At 46.6% G+C, this 24,404-nt stretch overlaps 1 protein-coding gene across 3 annotated transcripts in view; it reads left to right on the top strand.

Annotated features, from left to right (window-relative positions):
* S1PR2 (sphingosine-1-phosphate receptor 2) overlaps positions 1 to 15,529 on the top strand; it is a 74,205-nt gene extending 58,676 nt beyond the window's left edge. Inside the window, exons 2-4 of one of the 3 annotated variants that reach the window (XM_044443685.1) lie at positions 7,676 to 7,786; positions 10,608 to 10,773; positions 14,127 to 15,529. In XM_044443685.1, the coding sequence (XP_044299620.1) occupies positions 14,264 to 15,316 (1,053 nt within the window). In that variant the 5' untranslated portion in view covers positions 7,676 to 7,786; positions 10,608 to 10,773; positions 14,127 to 14,263 and the 3' untranslated portion in view covers positions 15,317 to 15,529. Of the gene's footprint in view, positions 1 to 7,675; positions 7,787 to 9,498; positions 10,077 to 10,607; positions 10,774 to 14,126 lie in introns of those variants that run through there. The other 2 variants (XM_044443684.1, XM_044443686.1) reach the window with 2 other exon arrangements.
* Positions 15,530 to 24,404: the final 8,875 nt, after the last annotated feature.

Genomic DNA, 24,404 nt, shown 5'->3' with positions numbered 1-24,404 from the left:
GGGGGGGGGGGGGGGGGGGGGGGGCGGGCAGACTAGATGGCCCGGGAGGCCCTTTTTGACTCACTCTGTTTCTTTGTTTCTGTGTCAATTATCTCCAAACTATTCACACCTGCTTGATGTATTTTGCTACTTTTATTGAGATTCCAGCGGGTCCCAGGCACCAAGGGTTCTCCCCACTTGCCCTCCTTGACATCCAGTGGGCCTGTCGCAGGAGTTCACGCAGGGTTCACTGCTCTCCTGTCTCCCCCTCCTCCCTCCTGGACAGGAAATACAACATGGCTGCGGCTCTCTGGCTAAGTGGTCTTTCTTGGGCTAGCCTAAGTGGAGTGAAAGGGAGCATTCTTGGTAACACAAACATCCCTTTTTAATTGTAAGCATTTTGGAGAAACCATCCTCAAGGCTTCAAGCTATTCCATGTAACCACAAGGACTGGAAACTCACTGCACTTGGTAAATCTTCATTGCAAATTCAGATTCCATGTTATCAAGTGGCCAGATCATGTCTGTTTCTAGGCCTCCTGATAAATAAAGGAAATGCATTGTTATAGTAGTGCTCTTGTATAGTCCCAATTCATTTCAGTGGGTCTCATACTGGAAAACTTTCCAGTTAATTGGGTACACTGGGATTTTTTTTTAAATGAACAACTGGTAATATGTGTTTTCATGTATTATCTCATATAATTCTTTTCATGTTTCTAGGGAGTGTCCCGCAAATTAAAATTGGCATGCCACATTTCACTTGACTGTATTCAGAATTCTATAAGAGTTTGGAGAAACAGCCATTATTACTGAAAGCACCCCAGGTGATTAATCTTCCCACTCCATCCCCACATAGGCTCTGGGATATACGTGGGCTCCCTTTGTTCCATTTGTGCTGAGATCAGCATGATGCAATAAGGCTGATTTAAACTTGCAAGGTGCCTTGGTTTGGTTCAGTGTAAATGATGATGCTATAAAAAATGGCCTGAGGAAAAGGCTGTTTACCTGAACTGTCTGTTTAACAAAAGAGTTCTGCTGACAACGTGGTGGTAGCAAGAGGAGAGGGCCCCATGGCTTGCACCGATGGCTCAGTTGATCCAGCCTCGCAGAGAGACCTCTCTCAGCCTCTGCTTGCATCCTGCACTCACATATCTTCACTTCCTCTTCTGAACGCTGGTAGTGGTTTCCATGTGGAAGTGAAGGGTCTGGAGCTGGGACAGATCACATTGCCCTGACTGCCTCAGCCTACCCGCTGCAGAGGGAAGCCCTCTACTTTGGAAAACTGGCAGTCCTGTATTGGTGGGACTGTCTGGTTTCAAGTAACAGCCCCAGGAGGAGGAAGAGCAGGGAGGGACCGTGGGATCGCCCACAATACGTAGTTAGCACCTGGACAGTGAATGGAACCAACACACAAGTGAGTCTTTATCCCTACAGTCAGAAGTCTTGTATTTCTTTTTAAACAGTGGCTTTGAAACACACACCTAGCAAATCTAACAATGCCTGCATGCCAGCTGAACTTAATACTAGCGGCAGTACCTACTGTAGCAAAACGCAGAGCTAGTGGTTAATTACTGGAATGGGACAGGTCAGCAGAGTTCATGGGAGGGAATTCAGCTGACTTGTCCCAATTGCAAAATTAGCATTCCTGCTCATTTCTGGGGTGGCATTAACTCTGGGTCCCATGGGGGCAGTAGAAGGAGCAAAAGCGCAGCTAGTAGTAATGGAAAATGCCCACAAGTTATCACATGCATATGTTATGGACACTGGTGCCCTCTTTTTTGGTGATGGGTAAGTGGTTGTGCTACCCACCAGAAATATCCCTTTTCTTGAAGTGTGGGAGGGAAAACTTCCTGCACCCCTCTATTCTGTCTCCCACATTTTGGGATTGCTCTTTTTTGGAATAGCAAAATATTCCAAGTTTTAAGTGAAAGAAATGAATCAACCATTTCTTTTTTCTCCAGGCCTTTCCTTTTCCTGCAGTGGAGATGTCTTGGATATAAATGAAGTCCACATGTATAACAAATGCAGGAAGATGTACTTGCAGAGCTAGGGTAGACCTCAATTGTTTTTCTTTTGTGCCTTTCTTTTTTATTTACAGCCATAGAAAAACCCTTCCCTGCTATTTTTTTTTTAATTTTATTTTTGGCTCTTGCCTCTTGGCAGAGCAGAGAAACAACAGAGGCAGAGGGTGGGAGGGTGTGCTGAGGGTGGCCAGGGGACTGGCGAAGGCAAGGTAGGAGCTGGGCAGAGGAGTGGGGGCAGGAGCAGCAGAGAGGAAGGGGGCGGGGCCAGAGGGGCCAGGAGGAAGCAGAGGGGTGGGGCCAGCAGCCTGTGAAGCTTATAAGGCATCGTCCCTTGCCTGCGGCTGCGACTCATCCAAGCTTTAGCATGGCCAGTCAGTGTGCTGCCAAGCATATATATATATGCATATGCATGCTTGAACTGGCTGTGAGTTGTTTTTTCTAAACTAAAACCACAGTATTCAAATTTTATTGCACTGTTGGCACTTTGTGATAAATAAGTGGGTTTTGGGTTGCAGTTTGGTTCGCTATCACTGCAATAGAGGGAGGGTTTTTCACACATGGTCCAGGAGGCGACGAGGCGGGGCGGGGGGGGCATCCTTGACTTTGTTTGACCAACAGGGAGGCCTGATAGAAGAGGTACAGATTAAGGGAGCTCTGGATGTGAGTGATCACGCCATCCTTTGCTTTGAGATCAGGAGAATGGGGGCATGCAGCAGGTTGAGCACTAGAAGCTGGGACTTCAAGAGGGCCAACTTTGGCCAACTGAAGGCCAGACTGGGGAAAGTCTCCTGGGAGAGGTGGGTGGCACTCAAAAGGGAGGTTTTGGAGGCGCAAGCCTTGATGATACCTCTAGTTAGTAAGGTGGGGAGGTGGAGGAGAGCGCTGCCATGGATGCGAAAGGAGGTGGTTAGAGGGATTAGACGAAAGAGGAACCTCCGTAGGAAATGGGTACTGGGGCAAATAGACAAAAGGGTATACTGGGAGGAGGAGGCCCGTTGCAGAAGGATCCTTCGCAAGGCTAATGCTGATTACGAGCTGAGACTTGCCAAGAATATCAAGAGCAACAAAAAGGGCTTCTTTCAGCATGTAAATAGGAAGAGGAAGGGGAGACAGGTAGTAGGACCGCTAAATAAGGAGGAAGGAGATCCAGTGACTGACGTGAAGGAACAGGCACAGATGCTGAATGACTATTTTGCCTCTGTGTTCTCCCCAAAGCAGGGCGGGGGAGATCCTCATGGGAGATTAGATGAGGCTGGGGACTTAAGGGAACAGATTAGAGTCATCTCCCTTGAAGTTAAGGGGCTCCTCAGAGCACTGGATGTTACAAAGGTGCCAGGCCCTGACGGGTTACACCTGAGAGTACTTAGAGAGTTGGCAGGGATTCTCTCACGCCCTCTGGCCTCCATTTTTGAGGCACCATGGAGAACGGGTGAAGTTCCAGAGGACTGGAGGGTGGCATCAGTGGCCCCAATTTTCAGAAAGGGTAGTAGAAGGGACATGGGGAATTACAGACCAGTTAGCCTTATGTCCATTGTAGGAAAAACAATGGAAAGGCTCATAATAGCAAGAGATCTAGTGATGCTAGACAGGGAAAGGAGGCGCCGGCCACACAACACGGCTTCCGCAATAACAGGTCCTGCCAGACAAACCTTATGGAATTCTATGACAAGGTTTCAAGGTGGCTAGACGGAGGGGATGCAGTAGATATGGTTTACCTGGATTTCAGCAAGGCCTTTGACAAAGTGACCCATGATATCCTGGTGGAGAAATTCAGGCGTTTTGAGATAGACCAATGCACTGTCTGATGGATTAGGGCATGGTTGACTGATTGAAAGCAAGAGAGTAACCATTAGTGGGGAATCATCAGGATGGCAGTCAGTGACAGGCGGGGTCCCCCAGGGCTCTGTCCTGGGGCTGATCCTGTTTAATCTTTTCATAAATGACATGGAAGAAGGGGTGAACAGTCTGCTGATCAAATTTGCAGACGATACTAAAACCAGGGCAGTGGTCACAACTGAGAAGCAGGTACTCCAGTTCCAAAAGGATCTGGACAGACTATGGAAGTGGGCAGGAGACAACAGGATGGCGTTCAATGTGGATAAGTGCAAGGTCTTGCACTTGGGGCATAGGAATGGGTGTCATAAGTACAGGTTAGGGGACAAGTGGCTGGAGAGCAGGTCCTGTGAAAGGGATCTTGGGGTGCTGGTTGACTGCAGGCCAAACATGAGTCAGCAGTGTGATGCGGTGGTCAAGAGGGTGAACACCACCCTTGGTTGCATAGCCAGAAGAGTGGCTTCTAGATTGAGAGAGGTATTACTACCACTCTATACGACTCTGGTGTGCCTGCAATTGGAGTATTGTGCTCAGTTTTGGGCCCCTCTTTACAGGAAGGATATAGCCAGGTTAGAGTCAGTGCAGTGTAGGGCCACAAGGTTGGTGGCCAGTCTGCAGGGAAAGCCATATGAGGTGAGACTGAGGGAACTGGGTCTGGCCTGGGGAAGAGGAGACTGAGGGGATCTGTTGGTGACATACAAGTATGTGAGGGGATGTAACATGGAGGTGGGTAGAGACCTGATCTCCCCTGCAGAGGAAGGAAGGACAAGCTCCAACGGAGCAAAGCTCAGGGAGCCAAGGTTCCATTTGGATGCCAGGAAGCACTTCCTCACAATTAGGACCCCGAGGGTATGGAATGGGCTTCCACAGGAGGTGGTTGAGGCCCCATCGGTGAGGGTGTTCAAGGATAGGCTAGAGTTGCACATCATGAGCGGAACCAGCTGGAGCCAGGGGTCAGACTAGATGGCCCGGGAGGCCCCTTCTGACTCACTTTGTTTCTATGTTTCTTCAATCCCCTTATCCTAAATGTTGAGCGGTTAAACTTTAAAGATGTCAAATATCCAGTTTAAATAAACAAAAAACAGCTGAATGATCTTCTAAGAGGAAGTGGAGATGAAAAGGATACATAAGAGAAAAGAGATCCTTGCACTCTTTAGGAATTTTTAAGAAAACAAGCAGCAAAAAGCACATTCTTTCTGATTGCAGTAAAAAACCACTTCCAAGCCTTAGCGTGTACTTGCTACAGAATGTTCTTTGTGAGTCTGCACTTCTGTCCAACTTCTTCTCATGAACCACTTTGCAGCAAAGGGAGGAGAAGGACAAACATCTCTGGCCAAGGGGAAGAAAACGGATGGATTTGGTCTCTGTGTGACTCACCGCCTTAGAGAAACACACATGCACATATGTACACACATGTATGCACACACAAATGTCTGGGCTCTTTAAGAACTGCACAGAAGAATAGGAGAGACACAGAAAGACAATTAAGATTAAGTCGGCATTAATGTATTTGCAACATCACCAGTCACTAAACCAAAATTATCCCTCTCCTCACACTGATTTGCATGATTCCAACTCTAACTACACTCATCTGAATGGACAGATCCCCAAATTTCATGTACGATTTATGTAAAACTTTCTACAGTTTGAGGCCAGTTCTGTAGTTAGAAAACAATTGACACTGGCATTGGGTGGGAAAATTTAAACGCCTCACTGAAACAATTTTGGAATAGAAGTTCTTTATGCCCCTTAAAAGCAAACAAGAAATGTTATAGAGCCAGGAGCTTAATAAACTGAGCATGGCATAAGCATGGGAGAAAGGAAGGGAAAATGGAAGTAGAAGCCTAGGGAAGAAGAAAGAAGCAGGGAGTGGAGGTTCAGGTAGAAGACTGAGGCAGCCGATAGATTTAAGAGAACCAAGAAACAGGAAGAAAGAGGGCTAATGTAGTGTAGTGCTTGAAATATTGGATAGAATCAAAAAGTAGAATCTCCATGCAGCCATGATTGGTAAACAGAACCAGTCACTAATTTTCATTCTAATATGACAGGGCTGTCGTGAGGACAAAATGGGGGTGCCCTGAGTTTTTTTTGATGAATGGTTCCGTGTAAGCAAGCAGAAAAACGAGAGGCTGATGGGGTGATGTTAATTCAACAGGGAAAATCATTTGGAGCTGTCTTTTAATAGCCAAAGCCGACACTTCTGCCTACATTTCCTTATATGTTCTCACCATTTAATGGTATGCTTACTAGTGGAATAATAAATATTTCAGCAAGGAGTTCATCCTTACATACTCAAGGTCCCAGATAGCCATTAAGGGATCAGAGCAGATGACAGTAGTCTAGCCTTAAGGTTTTTAGAAAGACATAGAATGGGTGGGCAACCTTTGCCTAATTTCAAAAGCCCCTGAATTCAATTAGTTCAGATCTCTGGCAAGATCAAGCTGCCCCTTTCCTGACAGCCTACTCTGTGAGAAAGAAAAGGGATAGGGAGAAAAGGAAGTGGCAGAAAAAGAAAAGGTATGACCCACTCACTTTGACTCTGCTCATGCTCCCATCAACGTTGGCCCCAGGAAACCACTGAGATGTGACCCTAATAAATCACCCATAAGATATTGCAAGCCTCAAAAGTTTGCCCACCCTATTGTTAAACCCAGTGAGCACACTCCAAACAGGACATGCAAAAAAAGTTGTGGCTGTCAAACTAGAGCAAAACTCTCTTTGACAAGAATAAAGAGAAGAGCTTTCAAAAGTATTATTATTTGGATGGAAGATTTCCAGTTAGTTTCTGTGGAAGAAACTAACATCTGAATGAAACTAGAATTCAAATGCTGAGGGGCAGATTTTGTTGGAACAATGTGTCAGCCAAGAGTGTGAGCATCCTGGAAAGAATCCCATAGACCCATGTTAGATAGGTGGGACTGTGAGAACTCTTTAATGTTTTTAATTAAATGCATCATTCATTTTATAGTATTTCTACCCCATTCTTCAACAAAAGGGATTTCTGCAGGAGCATACATAAGATCAGTAAAAAGAAGACAGTCCCTATGGACAGTGTTACAAACTTAGAAACATAACAAGGGGTATTTGTATGTTGCACAGGACACCCTCCACCCACTTCCAGCCATTCCCCTGATGGCAGACAAGAGTTGTGTGCATTATACAACCAACACAGCATCCTGACCTAACCTGCTGCCCTTGGTCAGGGTGGAGGAAGCTGTCGCCTCATCACTGTTGAGGAAGCTTCAGCTGCCAGTCTAGTCAGCTGGGCTGTGTGAAAGGAAAGGGTGCCTTCTTGTCCTTTGTCTCAGACAGCAGAATGCCTCTGGATGACCCTGGCAAGAACTATGGGGAAGGCGAGAGCACTGCCCTCCCTCCCACCCACCCACACGTCCTGCTGCCTCCTTAAAGCAGGACTGCCAGCTGCAGGGGGGTCGGGGCACATGTCCCCCACAGAGGGTGCATTGCGTGCTTGCTTCCTACAGGCCTCTCTGGAGTAGTATTCAAAAGTGCTCAGAATATGCCGTCTTCCGTTATGGCTTTCCTCTTATCTAGCCTGTCTCAGCCTTCCAGATATTTAGGACTAAAACTCCTAACTTTGCTGGCCATTATACTGGCTGGGGCTGATGGGAGTTGAGGAATAAAACATCTGGAAGGTCCTAGGTTAGGGAAGTCTGCCATAAATTGATTTTAATTTTGTGTCTTGCCTTTTTATCTAGTGAGGCACTTGAAGCAGCTAACAGAGACACACAATATAACTGATGACTGAATGAAACCTGGTGCAAAAAACCCCCCAGGATAATCTGCCAGCTAACTGATCTTGTTTTCATGTTTTCTCAAAAGAACATCACGCTGACTGATGTTGAAGGAGCCTGGATTATAGATGACCCAAGGATCCTCTGAGTCACTCAGACAAGCCTTTGCTTTGCCTTAATACAGACGTGGCCTGCTCAGGTAATGTGCATTTCTTCTGTTGTTTAAACTACTCCATTGGAGTGGCAGAGAGAGAAATGAGGAACATATGGGGATATTCCTGCAGAGGAGGGCTCGATCTTCCCATCTCTTGATCCATATAAATCAGATGTGGCTGAAGATTTTTCTGTTCTAATGCAGTCCCATGTGGTAAGCAGTTGCCTGGGATGAAAAGCATCCTCTTCCACACCTTCTCGACCCAAATACCTCCACATATGTCTCAGTGAATGAAATGGCATTTCCTTAGCATTAAGCAGCAATAATTGTTCACTGGAGAAGTACTGCAGCCTGGAGGACTGTTCCTGCTGTCCTTACACAAATGCTGTGGGCCCTTCCTGCCCACGAGAATATTGTGAGAGTGCAGACATGCTTCCCTTCCAACCTCCATCCCACCCCACATTGGCCAAGAGTTCTTTAAAAGAATTAGGACGCAATCCTGTGCATGTTTAAACTGAAGAAAAGGCCTACAACTCGCAGCTGGAGAAAGTTTTGCAGTTTGGAAGGCTATGTGCGCTTGGGAGCTGTAGGCCTTTTTTCTGTCTAAACATGTGCACGATCACACCTTTCAGGTGTTGAAAGTTGGAGCTCACCTCCAACAGGAGTGCTTGAACAGGGGAGGGTGCAAGGCAGAATATACTGGGAAAGCTATCAGCAAGACTGCTCTCTGTCCATCAGCAGTCCCTGGCCAGTTGCAAACTTCCCCACTTAATTCTGCATTCCCAGTCACCAGCGCTGGAGCCCACCCACCCCTTTTCATTTAAAAAGTAAAAGGTAGCAATGAGACAATCCCATCCCCTCAGCACAGGTAGTCCATGTGCCGCTCCTCTTTCCCTGGCCCCTGCCCAGGCTATTGGGCAGACGGAGTTCAATTCTAAGCTAAACCCAGGGCCAAATTCCATTTTGGAGAAAGTTTTGGCAATGGTATTCCAGTGATGCACAGCCCCAAAATCATGCACATCTTACTGCCAGTAACTTAACCTTAAGAGAGGCATTTCAGAAACCACTAAATATGGCCAATCAGGCAGGCCAGATTGAGGTTTTACACCAATGCTGAACTTAGGCTGGTGCTACTTCAGTCTTCAGAGCCCGAATCCTGCAACATGAAAGAAGGAAAGCAGCTTAGCAGAGACAGTCCTCTTGTTGCTCAGACCAGTTGCTGCACCACCAAGCTGAGGCCAGAGGGGGAGGGAGTTTGGAGAAGCAGCTGCTAAAAGCCGAGTACCTATGCCTGAACTTCCTGTTGTTGCATCAAAAAGACTCAGCAACCTTCTGCTGAGATAAAGCAGGCTTCCCTAACCTGGGGCCTTCCCAGATGGGTTGAAATAGTAACCCAGCCTCAAGAAGGTCCCAGGTTGGGGAAGGCTGAGATAAGGGGATGCAGCCCCAGAGTGGTCTGTGTCTTTACTGGTTGCATGCAGACCTGTTCTGATTGCTTCGTTGTGTCCATAACAACAGTGAAGCTTTGGAAGTGGGCCTGATTTGCAAATGCTTTTTAATATACCCAGCTTGTCCCATGTTAATCCCCATCTGTCCTAGCAGGCATCATTGTTTGCTTGTGACATGGGTGGGGTTGAAAGCTGCCTGCTTCTTTAAAAAAAAGTAGCAATTAATAATTTTGGCTGGGGACCAGGCAGCATGCTTGCAGAGTTTTTGAAGTTTGAGGGAAGCAATTTCTCTTCCCCCCCTACCCAACCCGAAGTAGGACTCAACATGCTTTCTTCCACCCTGCCCCAAGGCCAGGCCTCTTGGATCTTGGTGATTTGTGTTTGAGGGGAAAGGCGGGGCCTCCAACCTAGTATTAAAGTGTTAGTACAGTTAATGAGAAAAAAAGAAAGACTTGAACTCTTATCTCTTTTCTCCTGTTATGTTGATGAGTAAGTGCTGGCTGCAGCTTTATTGTTATAGGGATGTTTGATTAAATGTGGAGATTTTGTTATAATCATACTGTACCTTCTGTGAAAAGCCTGTTGAAATGATCAAGGAAGAGTCATGCAAACTGGGCCATAAAAGTAAAATAGTCATTGTGGCTCATTGGCAGTGGCAACCAATAGTGCCTCCTTTGCTGGGAAGACCTAAATATCTGAGTCCTGGGGCTGGTGATATCCCTGCAAATCAATCCTGGCCTGCTCTGTCAACACAAATGCAGTGCAATAACCATGCGTTGTGGTAATTGACAGTCTTCCATTTTTTGCTTTCCTAGGCAGACCCCAATGAGCTAAAAAAGCAAGAGGGGAAGGCACTTGAGTATCAAGAAACAAAAGAAAGTTATCAGGTGCCTGAAGAAAATATTCTGCTTAATGTGTTTGGGGGGGGGATCCTTCCTCGGGAGGGGGGGGCTGCTTATCTTTCTTATGATGTTGTCAGAAAAGATGCCTTCCAATGACTCTTCTGTGTTGCAGTGAAGTGCAGTCCACCTTGTTTTACTGGAGCCAAGAGTATTGACATTTGTTAAAACCTGAGCTCCTTTTTAAAACAAAAGATTTTGACAGAGGTAAAGAGCATTTTGTGTGCAAAGGCATGTACAGATTTCATGGCTGAATATGTTTCTGTAAAAAAAAGGCCTTTCGACCCTGCTCTAAATCTCAATTTTTAAAGGATATGCAATATTCTAGCTCCAATAAAAATGGCTGGGCTACACTTCTCCATCTTCCTAAGTACCTAAGATCTCAGGAGTGGGTAAAAAGCTGGAGACATTGGAGCCAATCAGCAGAAGCAAAAAACCACCCAGGATACCAGTGTCAAAGGGAATAAATCCCTCCGCCCCTTTTTCACTCCTGTCTTTGCTTGATTTGCCTTTTGACAGCTATCAAGGCAAAGCAAAGTGCACCTGGTCCCTGGTCAACTTCAATGGTTGGAGCATTCTGCACTTTGATAGCAGGTCCCACCAAAGCATTGTCCAGGTGAAAGAATCTCATTTTTGCACACACAGAAATATACACATCTGCACCTCCAGAATTGTACAATTCCAGGTAAAATAATATTTTTAAATGTTAGTGAATTATCTGAGCACATTTGGAGTAGATTTTCTTTAAAGATGTAGCAAACCAATGACAGCTCCTCTACTGTGTTGCTTGAGTGCTTTGGGAGACTGTCAGTGGCTGTCAAAAAGGAGATCATGACAAGTGGTAAAGGAGGAAAAGTTATGGTGTAGTAAAATGACTCCTGATCATGATGAGGAGAGCAGCTTTAGCTGTTAAGTGCCCTGAGATGACAGCCAGCTACTTGAAGGGGAATGAGAGGGATGACAACCCACAGTAAACCCACTCTGTCAGGTCCACTGTGGGTGGTTCTTGCCACAACCAACCCACTGTGAGTTTTTGCCGAGGTGGGTTGGCTTGACGTATGAACCTAACTCAGTATGGCAGACTGTGCCAGGCAACCTTGTGTGACTGCTTAATTTTTTTATATTGGGTAGCTTCAAGCCCCGGCTCTTCCTTCTGAGACTTTTTAATGTTTAACTGAAAATGGACCGGGCAGCCCTCCCAAGGACTGTCCTCTGTAATTGCTACCCTAGTGTTGATTAGTGGTGTACTTGTGCCAAGAAGTGGCTTCTCCATTCTAGCCCTTAAGTTTGGTGTCACTGCTCACTGGTCGGCTTGCAGAAGGTTCTGGATTCAGTTCCTGGCATCTCTATTTCCAGGGCTAGGAGAAACTTTTACTTGAGGCATTGGAGGCATTATGAAGTTACATGGCCCAATATTCTGAATCTGTCCAATTCTCCACAGTATGTATGGGTTCAGCCCCTCAACGTCCTTTTGAGCACTGTGTCACCCTGCAGTAGTTGAGCACACTGCCATAGTGGCTAAATGGCGGATTTGCTGGCTGTTTGCAATGTGTCACCTGTTGTTGCTGTAAGATGAGCAAAGTATGCTCATCTTCATCTGCTTGGGAGTTATTTTCCACAAGAACATCTGTAAACTTGCCAGCCTCCATTGCATAGTTGGCATCTGGAGCTCTCTGGTGGTAAAAGCTGGAGCACTGAAACAAGCAGGTCCGCTGAGTGAGGCATAAATTGGCTGCATGGGGTGGTCTCATGTGGCCAGGGGTGCCTGGGGGTATGTGGGGTTTCTTTTTTCAGGCATCAGCTTGAAGGAAGGCAATGCACTTAAATCTGGTGTGCACTGGGAAGCAGAACCTGCTTCCAACCCCCATCGTGTGCTTGGCCAGGGAGTGCCTTCTGAACAGGAAATGCAGTAGCAAAGGAACCACAGTTGGACTATGGGGTGCCGCACTTTAAAAGGGCAGGGGTGGTAGAACACGGCCTCTCCCACTGCCACTGCAACACACATGCCTTTCACCTCAGTCCCCACAAGCACTTACAGTCCGATTCAGATCCAGCACAAGCTAAGGTCCTCCTGCTGGAAGCAGAAACCATAAGCATGAACTGCAGAGCCAGCCAGTCTGGTCGTGTGGACAGTGTTAGGCCAGAGCTAGGGTTCAAATCATAGTTCAGTCATGGCTGTAATGCTCCTGCAATGTAGATGCCAAGAACTAAGATCAGCCAGGCAGTCCTTCTTGCAGATCTTTCCACAGCCATGTCCTTAAGCAACTCATTCTTCCCTCAACCTCAGCTTCTTCCCAGCTGCACTATGAAAATAATTATACTGACCTAACTTGTAGCATTGTGGCGAGGATTACTGAGATGCCACACATATAGTGTTTCTAATACGCTCAAGTGCTATATCATGGCTCAGCATTAATACCTTCTGGTTTGCCTTAGTCTTGTATCTGTACAACGGGATTATCAGCCTACCTTAAAGGACACTTCATAAAGCACTTGTTCAATGATCTTCTTTCCCTTGTGTTGACAGGGCCAAAGAGGAAAGAGGCAGGTATTTTTAGGCAGATGATCCAGCAGTGGGTTGGCACAATGGTAACTGAGCCACCTGTGCTGCTCCAGAGAGCAGTGCCAAATGTGAGATTTACTAGATATTCCCATCTAAAGCTGCCATCCTATGCAAGTTGGACAGAAGAAGGACCTACAATCCCAGTGGCAGAAAAGATATAGGCACCCAAAGTGTCAGCCTGGAAATGCATGCCATGTCCCCTTGCTTGGTGTGGGGAGGGGGGGTGGCAAACATTATATATAGGGCTATTGCCTTGCAAGGAATCTTAGTCAATAGACCAGTATTTTGCTAGCCTGATCAATGCTTTGTTCAGCTGTGAAAAAAGAAGGCTGTCATGGGGAACTTGTATAGCATTTTCATCGCCTAAGGCAGGGTTAGGTAACCTGGCACAATGCAGGTATTTTTGACTACAACTTCCATGAACCCTCCCTGCTGGCTGTATTGGCTAGGGCTTATGTAAATTGTTGTCCAACCCATCCAGAGGGCACCACATTGCCTTCCTACCATATTTTCCCAAAAATAAAATAAGGGTATTATATTAATTTTTGCTCCAAAAGACCCACTAAGACTTATTTTCAGGTGAAGTCTTATTTTTTCATGTACAACAATCTACGTTTATTCATTTATTCATGTACAAAAATCTACATTTATTCAAATACAGTCATGTCGTCTTCTTCCGGAACATCATCATAACTCTCCAAGCCCTGAATTGTGTTGCAACTAAATGCATCCATCTGGCTAACAATCTTAACTGGGGCTTTTTTGGGGGGAAGAGCTTATATTACGAGCATGCTGAAAAATCATGCTAGGGCTTATTTTCCAGTTAGGTCTTATTTTCAGGAAAACGGGGTATGACCTAAGATGTGATATATTTAAACTCATAGGCACACACTATGGATCAGATAGGGGCAGTGTTGGCAAGCTGGTACCCAGATGGTAATCCTTCTCTTGCACAAGCCAGGGGTAAACTGGAGGCATGTGGGCACCGTAAGTCAGTTTGAAACAGCAAAAATAGCAACATCTTAAATGCAAACAGGCAAATACTTTCAGCAGTTTTTCATAAAGCACGTCACTTTCAAGCCACTCTTTCTGATAGCTCTGTGGTAGTTTGCCAGGGTGCAGGAAGGCAGGGATGGGTTTCGTACTGAGCAACCCTGTGGAGTGGGGCCTGTACATTTTTCGTTCTGTTCCCATGAGTGAAAGGGGAAGCTCTTTCTCAAATGGCACATCAGAGAAGAGAGGGGGCCTGCAACATTTCGGAAGGAGGGTTTGGTATCCCTTCTGCAAGCTGTAGCCCTTTTCCTTAAATGAAAACTGAGATACAAAAGGTGAATCCATCTGATGCTGGTATTTGACCCTGTATATCCCTGGAGCTTTAGGCAGAGTGTTGGTTCTTCTGATGCCTCTCTTTGTTTTCCCCCGTATCTTTTTTTTCCTAACCTTGTTGATTTTGTGTGTCTTTTGATGGCTTTCAGGCTTCTTCAAGTTGGGCCTCAACCCATCAGCTCCAAATGGATGCCTTTCCAGCGTGGTTCTCACCTGAGGCCTTCTAAAACAGATCTCCCTGGACAGGGCCCAGTGTAACCAGTCCCGGGGAAAGCATAGCAAAGCCATGGGGAGCATCTACAAATACTACTTCAACTCGTGCAAGATCTTGGAGCACTACAACTACACCAAGGATAAGCTGGAGAAGGATGGGCCCGCCACACTACCTCCCGTTACCATCGTCATCATAGTGGTGTGCTGCATTATCATCCTGGAGAACCTGCTGGTGTTGGTGTCCGTCTGGCGGAACAAGAAGTTCCACTCGGCCATGTTCATCTTCATTGGCAACTTGGCCTTTTCGGACCTGCTGGCTGGCTCTGCCTTCATTGCCAATGTTGTCCTCTCGGGCCCAGTCACCTTCCATCTGACACCGGTGCAATGGTTCGTGCGGGAGGGCACAGCCTTTGCCACATTGGCAGCCTCGGTCTTCAGTCTTTTGGCCATTGCCATCGAGCGGCATGTGGCCATCACCAAAATGAAGGTCTACAGCAGCGACAAGAGCTGTCGGATGGTGCTCCTGATTGGGGCCTGCTGGATCATCTCAGCAGCAATCGGTGGGCTGCCCATCCTTGGCTGGAACTGCTTGTCGGACCTCAATGACTGCTCCACAGTCCTGCCACTTTACTCCAAGCGCTATATTGTCTTTGTGGTGACTGTCTTCATAGCCATTCTTTTCTCCATTGTGGTCCTCTATGTCCGGATCTACTGCATTGTCCGTTCCAGCCATGCTGAGATGGCCACCTCCCATGCAGTGTCCTTGCTCCGGACAGTCACCATTGTCTTAGGGGCCTTCATCATCTGCTGGCTGCCTGCCTTCATCATCCTCTTGATAGACACTTCATGTCCCAGGAAAGCTTGCACCATCCTTTACCAAGCCAAATACTTTTTTGCTTTTGCGACCCTCAACTCTGCCATCAACCCCATCATTTATACACTCCGCAGCAAGGACATGAAGAAGGAGTTCCTGCGGGTGCTCTGCTGCTGGGGGGTGATGGGGCTGGGGAAGCCAGAAGATCGGTGCATGATTCCCCTCCGCAGCTCCAGTTCCCTGGACCGGTGCACCCAGAAGCAGGAACTACCCACATCACCCTTCATGAAGAAGCACTCCACATTTGTGTGAAGAGACACGAGGAGACTAGGGAGATGGGTGGGCACTGAGAAGGACCAGCGGGTCCAGACCCGAGAGAGCGGTACAAAGGTGGTGTGGTACATGGTGTGGAATATTGTCCTGGGAGCCAGTCGTCCTGCCTTGGAATTACATGGAGGTGTCAGTTTGTTCACTAGGCCTGCGCAGTATTATAACTTTCTGTTTGGAGAGAGAGAATGTGTGAGTGTGTGCATGAGAGAGAGCGGGGGGGGGGGTGTGGGGGAGACTGACTGACTGACTTGAACTGTGAGGACTGGGAAGCTACTGACAATCTGATTTGGTACGATTCTCCTCCTTCCTAAAAGGTGCCCTGCCTATCTGTACACCCACAGTTCCTTCTGCCCTTCAGCTCAGAGCTATGCTTTTGTGTTTTCCCATCTTTGCAGAATGCTCACTCCCTCTTTTCAGGGAACCAGCATTCACCCACAGTAATCAGGGTGACTCTTTGCCTGGGCAGTGTCTACCTTCTTACATTGGTTCTAAATTTTAGAACAAAACGGGACAGTTTGATAGCTCCACTGCTATGTGTGAAACACATTCCTTGCTATATTTTTTCTGGGCTCCACTCAAACTGGTTTTGCAGTTTTATTCTAGTAGAACCAGGAAACAGCCAGTCCCTTTCTTCAGAAGGGGAGGCAAGGTTGATCCTAGAGATGAAATATGGCTGGCACGAGTGCCCATTGGCTAGTGCTCATGACATTGAGGAAGCCAAGCTAGATGTTTCCTCTGTCCTTTTCTCAGCTCTTAAAATCTTTTCGCTCCCCCCTTGCTCAGTAAAGTGACAGAGGAACACATGTGCACATAATGTCATATATGGCTATATGTTGTTGTGAACTGCCCAAGAGCTTCGGCTGTTGGGCAGTTTAGGAAAAATAAATAAATAGCTCTGCAGAGCGCTGGAGAGCAAAATAGTGCAAGGCTAGCCTATCCCCCTCTTAAAGACAGGGTTTTTTCCTCCTTTTTATTAAACAACAACATTGAATTGAGTGGAAGATGGAATTAAGATCGCTTGGTTTTAAACATCTTTATTCAAAGGTGCATCCAAGCTTTCCCTGTCTCTCTGCAGCATGTGAATTTCCCCACTCCTTTTTCTGTTGAAGCTTAACTGGGGAAGAGACCAAAGAAGCTGTTAAAGGAGAAATCATTCTGAAATGTTACTTAACATTTGCAGCCTGAGTTAGTGAACTTGCAATCCTGGCTCAGGTCATTACCCATGGAGTTGCTGAGTGGCATTCATGCACAGCCTGTCCCTGTGTGATTAGGCATATACAAAAATGCATGGAGTGAGAGAAATGTGTATTTTCCTATGCACTTCTACAATATATATGTGCAGAATGAACCAAAGTTACCATTGCAAATATGAGAAACTGAGTGAAGCCCAGATTGGTAGTGATTGTCCATTGCTACCCTAGAAGTTGTAGGAGGAGTAGCAGCTGCCCCCCCCCCCGCCCATTCCCATTCTCAAGTTTCAAAACAGGGGTAAATGTACTGGCTGTAGCAGCCTAGCACCAGCCAACTCCTAAAAGTAGCCCACCCATAAGAAATTGCTGACCAGGGGCCTAGATGGGAAATCAGTCCAGTGTTGCATTTGGTAGCCCCTTCTATTACATGGGCTGCACAGTATGCCTGTCGAAGGGAAGCCAATTTCAAGAGATGATCCTTGCATTAGAACACCCACCTTTCCTACAGCCTTGTTAAGAGGTTGAGTTTGCACACACAGGCTGCCTCCCTTAGGATGCCGTTCCCCATCCCGACCTGAATTACCAGTCTGCAGCAGTTCTCTTGACTCCCAGCCCCTCTGTTCAAGCAAACGAGCTGTTGTGTGGGAACAGGGGTGTGCTGTGGGTTCTGGGTTAGGTGGTTTGGTGAGGCTGGGGGCATTGCTAAGGGAGAAGCAGTGAGATGTACGTGTGAGTGTCGTGGGGGGGGGGGAACAGTTCCTTCAAGGAAAGAGCTAGGAGTGGGTGTGTTGCCTGCCAGCATAGCTGCTCCAGCTGGAAGCATGATTCACCCAGCATGATGTGTAGGAACATGCCATTAAGAGCAAGAGGAGGATGTTTTTATGAATGGGAATTAGATGCAGGCGTGGGAACCATATTCCTCCCTAGGCACGGGTGACGCAGCCCGGGGCTGGATGAGGTGGGTGATTGCTTTAAATAACGCAGCCTCCTCCTCCTCCTCCCCCATCCCCACTCACCCCAGAACAATCTTTTGTCAGAATAGTATTTGCTCTGGAAAAAATAAATGTATAGGAGATGCCACCCCTTATTCTCAGCAAATAACCAAGAAAAGTATGTCTTGCTTCCCAGTTTAGCTTGGCTGTTGTTTTTAAGCAGTTCCAGTGATGCTTGTACATGGGCAGCCAGGCACGTTGTGAAATGACAATCACAAGGAGTGTGCGCACCAACCAGCCCCCAGGGCTGCTTCTGCAGCTGGGATGGTAGCAACATCATCTGGGATCACTTTATCTCTAGAAATGCACCTCTGTGTGCATAGATGCTTCCCAGGAAGGTGTTTCACCCTGACACTTTTCCAGTTATCTTAGATTTAAGCATAGACATGTGCAGGTATCTGAAACATAGTAAAGAGCAGGGTGTGTGAGATGGGTGTAGTTGTAAGCCATAGAAAGAGAGGAGGCATGGGGCGGCACCCTCGTGTACTTGTGGAAGGAATTGCGGCTCCATTCCTGTGAATATGAATAAGCAACTAAGCAAAGACCAAATGTTATGCTCACCGGTGGAATAAGATAACAGTGCAGTGTGTGTATAAGCATAACGCCTGCTCTGAAATGAGCTGCACTGAGTTCAATGGGACTTGCTCCCAGGTAAGTATATGTAGGATGGCAGACTAAAACTGTGGACCTATGAAGCATGTTTACTTGTGCTGTTCTCACAGCAATGAAAGTGTGTGTGTGTGTGTGTGTGTGTGTGTGTGTGTGTGTGTGTAAAACGCCTCAGTGTGCAAGTGCCAGCAAAAATGGAGTGTGAAATTGCTGATCTGTACAGTATTGCTGAGCAGTCATTTTGTAGACCAGCACTGACATAGCCATGTCACCTGTGTCCACCCAACTGGAACCAGTGATGTGTGTGTTTAGGCTGATGCTTGTTCTTCTTCATATGTGTGAGCATTTTTATGCATTTCGTGAGAATGGTCATGGAGTGTCACCCTCCTCCCACAATTATGTGGCACTGCTGCAGTGACATAACACTGCCTGTGGTGTGATGCCACGTGTAACCTCTCTGGCTGTCCCTTCCCTGTGTCTTATTTTTGTACCCCACCCACCGTTCCTTTGTCAAGTCAAGGACAATGCCCACGGCTGCCTTCAGTGAGAGATTGCCACCTGGAACTTAAAGGCATCCTTTTGACCCCACTTCAGGTGCTTGTTCCTAGTAACAGTGAGAAAATTTCTCATTGGTTAGAGACAAGCCTTGAAGCAGCTAGAGGTATATCCAGGCTTTATAGGGGTTCAAACCTGTTTGATCAGAGGACAATGGTGGGACAAAAGAAGAAGCATGCACACCAATCCCGTAGGCAACAGCGGCTGTACCAAACAGTACAGCCCTATTGGTAATGGTTGAGGCCCCATCAGTGAGGGTGTTCAAGGATAAGCTAGACATGCACATGGTAGGCATGTCATGAGCGGAGCTGGCTGGAGCTGGGGGTCAGACTAGATGGCCCGGGAGGACTCGTCTGACTTGCTCTGTTTCTATGTTTCTAAACCACCCTCAATTCTTCAAAAACGATGGTCTGTCTCCAATCTCACCTCTGCCTCCTGCTCCTGCTATCAGGAAGATAGGGAAGCTGCCTTATACCAAGTCGGATCCTTGGTCCATTTAGCTCCATCTTGTCAGCACTGGCTCACTGCTGTGGCTCTCCAGGGTTTCAGGAAGGATTTATTTTTATTTTTTCTACCTAGGGATCAAACCTGGGAGCCTCTGTATGCAAAGCATGTGTTCCGCCAGCTGTGCTGTGGCTTTTCCCCCTCAATATTAATCCTATAATGAATAGTGACAAGTTTGGGAGAGGCTGTTTGTTGAAGTCACAGAACAATTGTTGGAAAGTCGATTTGGCTTATTCTGAAGATATCAGCTGGAAAGTTACAACCAGAAGCAACAACCCCAAATTGGAGACCCCATCCATGTTAGCCACCACATCAGTGTGCTTTGGAGCAGAGACATTGGGTCTGCTGTCATTCTTGAGCAGTCAAAGCAGAAGATTTGGTAGATGATGTATCTTTAGCACAGGCTTGTGGGTTCATTCATTGGTTCTTTGCCCCTGAGGATTATGGCAGTGGGAAGGGGACCAAGGGATCTTAGAATAATTTCATCCTGGCCACATTATAATTGCCAGGAATTTGCGGGAGAAATTGGCATAAATTGGATATAGGTTTGTGGTATAGACATGCCCATAAATGCAGAACACAACCACTGTTAGAAAGTATTGACTGAGTTCAGACAACATAATAGCTCACATTCAAGGGCTGAGTGTGGGTTGTTGTTGAAATGTGAATTATCAGAATCTGAATTCAACTGTGATAAACTATGGCAGACAACTCACAGTTTACAACCCAAGGACAAACCTTGGGTTCTCTTCATGGGTTGTTAATGATGAACAAGCCATGGCTTGTTAGTGCAGCTGGACTCAGACAACATGATAACCCATATTTCAGTGACAACTCACATTTGAAAAACAACCCAAGCTCAAATCATATGCAAACCTTGAGTTTGAGTTACAGTGTTCTTGAAACCCAATCAGTGGGTTGATCTCTAGATCTAGCTTTACCTTGGTAGCAGCCTAGAGGCAAGAGTGGGGAAGAGAAAGTGCAATAAACCACTCATTGTCACCACAGTGCAATCTCTCCCTCTCTGTACTGCCCACATTAAATGGTACGGTCTTGGGCTGTTCATGCCTGCCCTCCCTCTCCCTGCAGAATCTTGCCTGTGGAAACACTAACTTTTGTTTTTGTTTTAAATATTATTCTCCACTTTAACCGTTAGCAGAGAAGTGTATGTATTAAAATGTGTTCTATCTTGCCCCCCCTGCGCAGTTGTTTCTTTGTCCACGCTGTTTCAGGGCAGGCACATTTGCAAAAAATAATCAGGCAGCATTTCCTAACTTGGAATCCTCCAGATGTCAGCTGATGGGAGCTGTTTTCCAGCACAACTGGAAGGTACCAGGTTAGCCTAAAATGTTCCAAATTTGTCCCACCTGCTGCCTACCCAGGTTCCTCACAAGGGATATAAGCCTTTTCATACAAGAGTGTAAGAGCTCCTGCTAGTCTTCTGGTATTTGTACTATGGGAGTATTAATGTGGGGCAGGCTACAAAAGCCACAAATGAATGAATGTGGATTCCAAGACTAGGCAATGCCTGTAGGTTTTACGTTGTGTTATGAAATGGGTGGTGCAGAAGTGCCAGAGTACACTTTGAATACACAGAAAAGTGCACTGTAAAGGCTGAGTATCAGTGGTTCCACTCCAACCAGGCTCAAATCAAATCAAACCACACATGTGCAAATGGAATCAACAGCAGAGGAGCCAAAAGCAGCGTTAGGGGTTGGCTCCCTAGGGTTGGAGCCCTGACTCTTTTATTGGGAACTCCAAATCTCTGAGAGGCTGTCTGTTGTCTGTAGACTCTTGCTGAAATGAAGACACAGGCCCTGGTCATCTCTGTTGCACCCAGTCCCCCTGGATGAGCTGGCTTTCGCCCACAAGTGCTTCCCTTCCTGCTGTCCCTACCTTGTATCTTTGGGCTCAAGGTTTTTTCTGACATTAAATGCCCTCCTCTTTCCTATCCATACATCCCTAGGGGGTGCCCTTAGGAAACGGGGCTCTTTCAAGCACCCTCCCCCCAAGTTTAGAGCATGTGTAATGTAGGATACGCAAGTGTGTGCTTTTCTTGTCCTGTAGGCCTGAAGCCTGGACTGTCCTGCTGCTTAGCACTGTGCCAGGATCCCCTTTATTTGCTACCTTTGCTCATTCCAGTAGCAATTTGTGTGCTGGGTAGTGTGGTAACATGGTGAGTGGTTGCTAGGCTACTGCCAAGTTCTTCATTCTCCTCTGAATCATGGCAGCCACCTGTAGGATACAGGATGGCTACGTGGAAGAAACCTGCCTACAGCAATCCCTTCCATTGCTTGGAGAGCCATCCCCAACCTTGCAGTTCTTCAGGAAGGGGAGACATGACTAAGCTGTCCAAAATTATACATGATGCGGCAAAAGTGGAGATGCAGCTGATCAGTGGGAGATTCAGGACAGAAAAGACTTCTTCAAGCTCCTGACAGTTCGACTGTGGAATTCACTTCTAAAGAGATGTCATGAGGGGTACCAATTTGAACTGCTTTAAAATGGAATTGGAGCAAGTCATGTAGGGTAAAGCTGTCCATGGCTATCAGTCCTGGCAGCTCTGTGCTACCTCCAGTATCAGAGGCAGGCAGGATGCCTATACTCACCAGTTGCCATCAAACATGGTCGGGGGTGGGGAGGGGTTTGTCGCACTCCTGTCCCAAGCGGGTTGACCCTTGGCCTGATCTAGCAGGGCTCTTTGGATATTCCCAACATTCTCAGCCATGGGAGTTGATGCTGGCTAGGAATGGTGCAAGAGCACAGGTTGGGGAAGCTGGCTCAGGTTGTCCAGCTTCCTAATTTGTAGGAGCACAACCTGTCATATACCAGGTCAGATCTCTCACCTGTAGAATCATAGTACAGTTGAGTTGGAAGGGGCCTCTAAGGTCATTGAACTCAAGCCCCTGCTCAGTCCATGACAAGTTTATTTCTATCCTGCCCAATAGGCAAAGCTTTCTGGGTGGTTCACAATAAGTAATCGAATACAAAAGATACAATAAAATGCAGTTTAAAATTCTGGCATACAAATTTAAAACAACTAAAACCCAAAATACAAAAATATAGAACAGTTTAACATCTAAAACATTTCTATAAAATGTTTTTCTATTAAAAATTAAAACAACAGACATAACCCATTACATATCAATAAATGCCATTAAACACTTGGGAAAAAGGTTGTTTTAACCTAATGCCAAAAAGATGAGAATGTTGGTGTCATACCTGCTACAGTTGGGAGACAATTCCACAGCTGGGGGGCTAGCACTGAAAAGGCCCTCCTTCTCATTGCTGCTTTCTGGACCTTAGAAGTGGCAGTCAGAGGACGGCCCCAGATGCAGATCATACAGTCTGGGTAGATTGAGAAGAGGCTTTCCAGCAGTACTGAGGTTCCAAGTTTGAATTGTTCTCAGAAGCTTATGGGTAACCATACCCATGGGCCAGAATTGGGAGTTATATGTCCAGACCTTCTAGTCCCAATTATTAATCTGGTTGCTGCATTTTGTGCAAGCACACAGTCCATTGTCACAGCTGAGCCCTGGTTTAGCACATCCACAGCTTCCCCTGTTGATGGTGAAAAGGAGAAATACAGTGGCATGTCATCAGCAAACTGATGGCAACACACTCCAAAACTCTGGATGACCCCGCCCCCCCCCCCCAAGCAATTCCCTGTAGATGTTAAATCGGGTTTTGCAGCCAGCTGTTCTCAACATCCCTTCGAGATGCTGAAGATCAAACCTGGGGGCCTGTGCATACAGATTAGTGCTGAGTTGCAACCCTTGCAAATTGTAAAGCTGGCCCTGGCTGAGCCAACCTTGCTTCTTCCTGAAATCCGTAAATATGAAGAGGAAATTGCAGTATATATTTCTCTGTTGAAGCCCCTGCAAGCCTTCTTGCACCTGCCCTATTCCTTCCTTGAGGGAGGAAATCTCCTTCCTCCATGTAACTGTTAGCAGATGGAGTAGAACAACAGCTGGGAAACTCCATCCTCGCCATACACACCCTGTCTGGCTGGGGCTGTGGGAGCCGAGGCCTTTCACATCCAGGGGGACAGAAGGATTGCACAAGATTATTTTTCTTTCAATTAAAAAGCCTCCCACCGCCCCCACCTCCCTAGAGGGATCTGGAGAAGGATCTTGCTGAGAACAATGTTTTCCTTCCTTCAGAAGGCTCAGCTGAACAGCTCTCCCTCACTGCAGACACTCAAAAAGTGTTTGAACAGTCATCTGAATGGGATGCAATAGCAGAGGGTTGGACCAGATGGCCTTTTGGCCTCTTCCAACTTGACTATTCTGATTCTGTGTGATGTTACATCAGGAGCCAGGGCTATTCAGTGTGGCCCTGGACCCTCTTCACCATTATTAAAATAGTTTCCCTATTTTAATAATATGCAAATTGAACTTTGGAGTTGTTACATCTGGAGTTTGTAATGTAAACTTAGATCAGTTTTTCTCATTCTCCCTTATGGCTGCAGTGAGAAAGAAAGGCATTCTGGGCACCCTGAAAGGAGAAAACTGCAGTAAGAAAGAAAGGCATTGAAAAGGCACCAGGGTGATCATGTGTTCTACTTCACAGAGGAAAATCCTCTTTTTGAAGGCATCTGCTATCTGATTTAAATATAAAGGTTAAAGGAAGTGGGTGAGGAGGAAGAAACCTTGGCTGCCCATCCACAGTTAGCACTCAGAAAGAAAACTGAGCAAGGCACACAGGTCAGAGTCTTCCTGAATGTGATGAGCTGGACTGGCTTTCCATTTTGATTTTTTAAATTATTCCTAATTTTTCACCTATGCCTTTAAATTAGCATATGCAAATATTACAGAAAGTGGTGCCCTCTTTGGTCCTCCTTTTGGCAATGTGTAAGCAGCCTGTCTCAGTGGGTGGGAGATCATTTTTGAGAACATACAAGCCAGGTTTCTCAGTCTTCCTTTCAAGCCTCTCCTCTCCTGTGCTGTACTGAGATCATCCCACTGGGAATGCAAATGCTACTGGAAACCCAAACCCCAAAGAAAACATTCCCAGGGAATTGAGAAGGGTCAGTGGCTTCTTCCTGACAGCACAGGCAGCAGATGGTGGAAGGTTGAGGCAGGCTGGCAGGCCAGGGAAAGCCTGCTTTCCTTCTCAATGCAACATCTGCAATGAATTTGCCTGGTCTGGAGGGTTACAGACAACCACAGGAGCCACAAAACATGAGGCCAAGCCAGCATCTATTCTAAAGTGAGTGCA

This window comes from Varanus komodoensis, unplaced genomic scaffold (assembly GCF_004798865.1).
Source record: "Varanus komodoensis strain SLA01 unplaced genomic scaffold, ASM479886v1 scaffold42, whole genome shotgun sequence".
In the NCBI taxonomy this organism is placed as follows: Eukaryota; Metazoa; Chordata; class Lepidosauria; order Squamata; family Varanidae; genus Varanus; species Varanus komodoensis.
The sequence above is the reverse complement of the archived record's forward strand: the minus strand, read 5'-3'. Positions and strand labels throughout refer to the sequence as shown.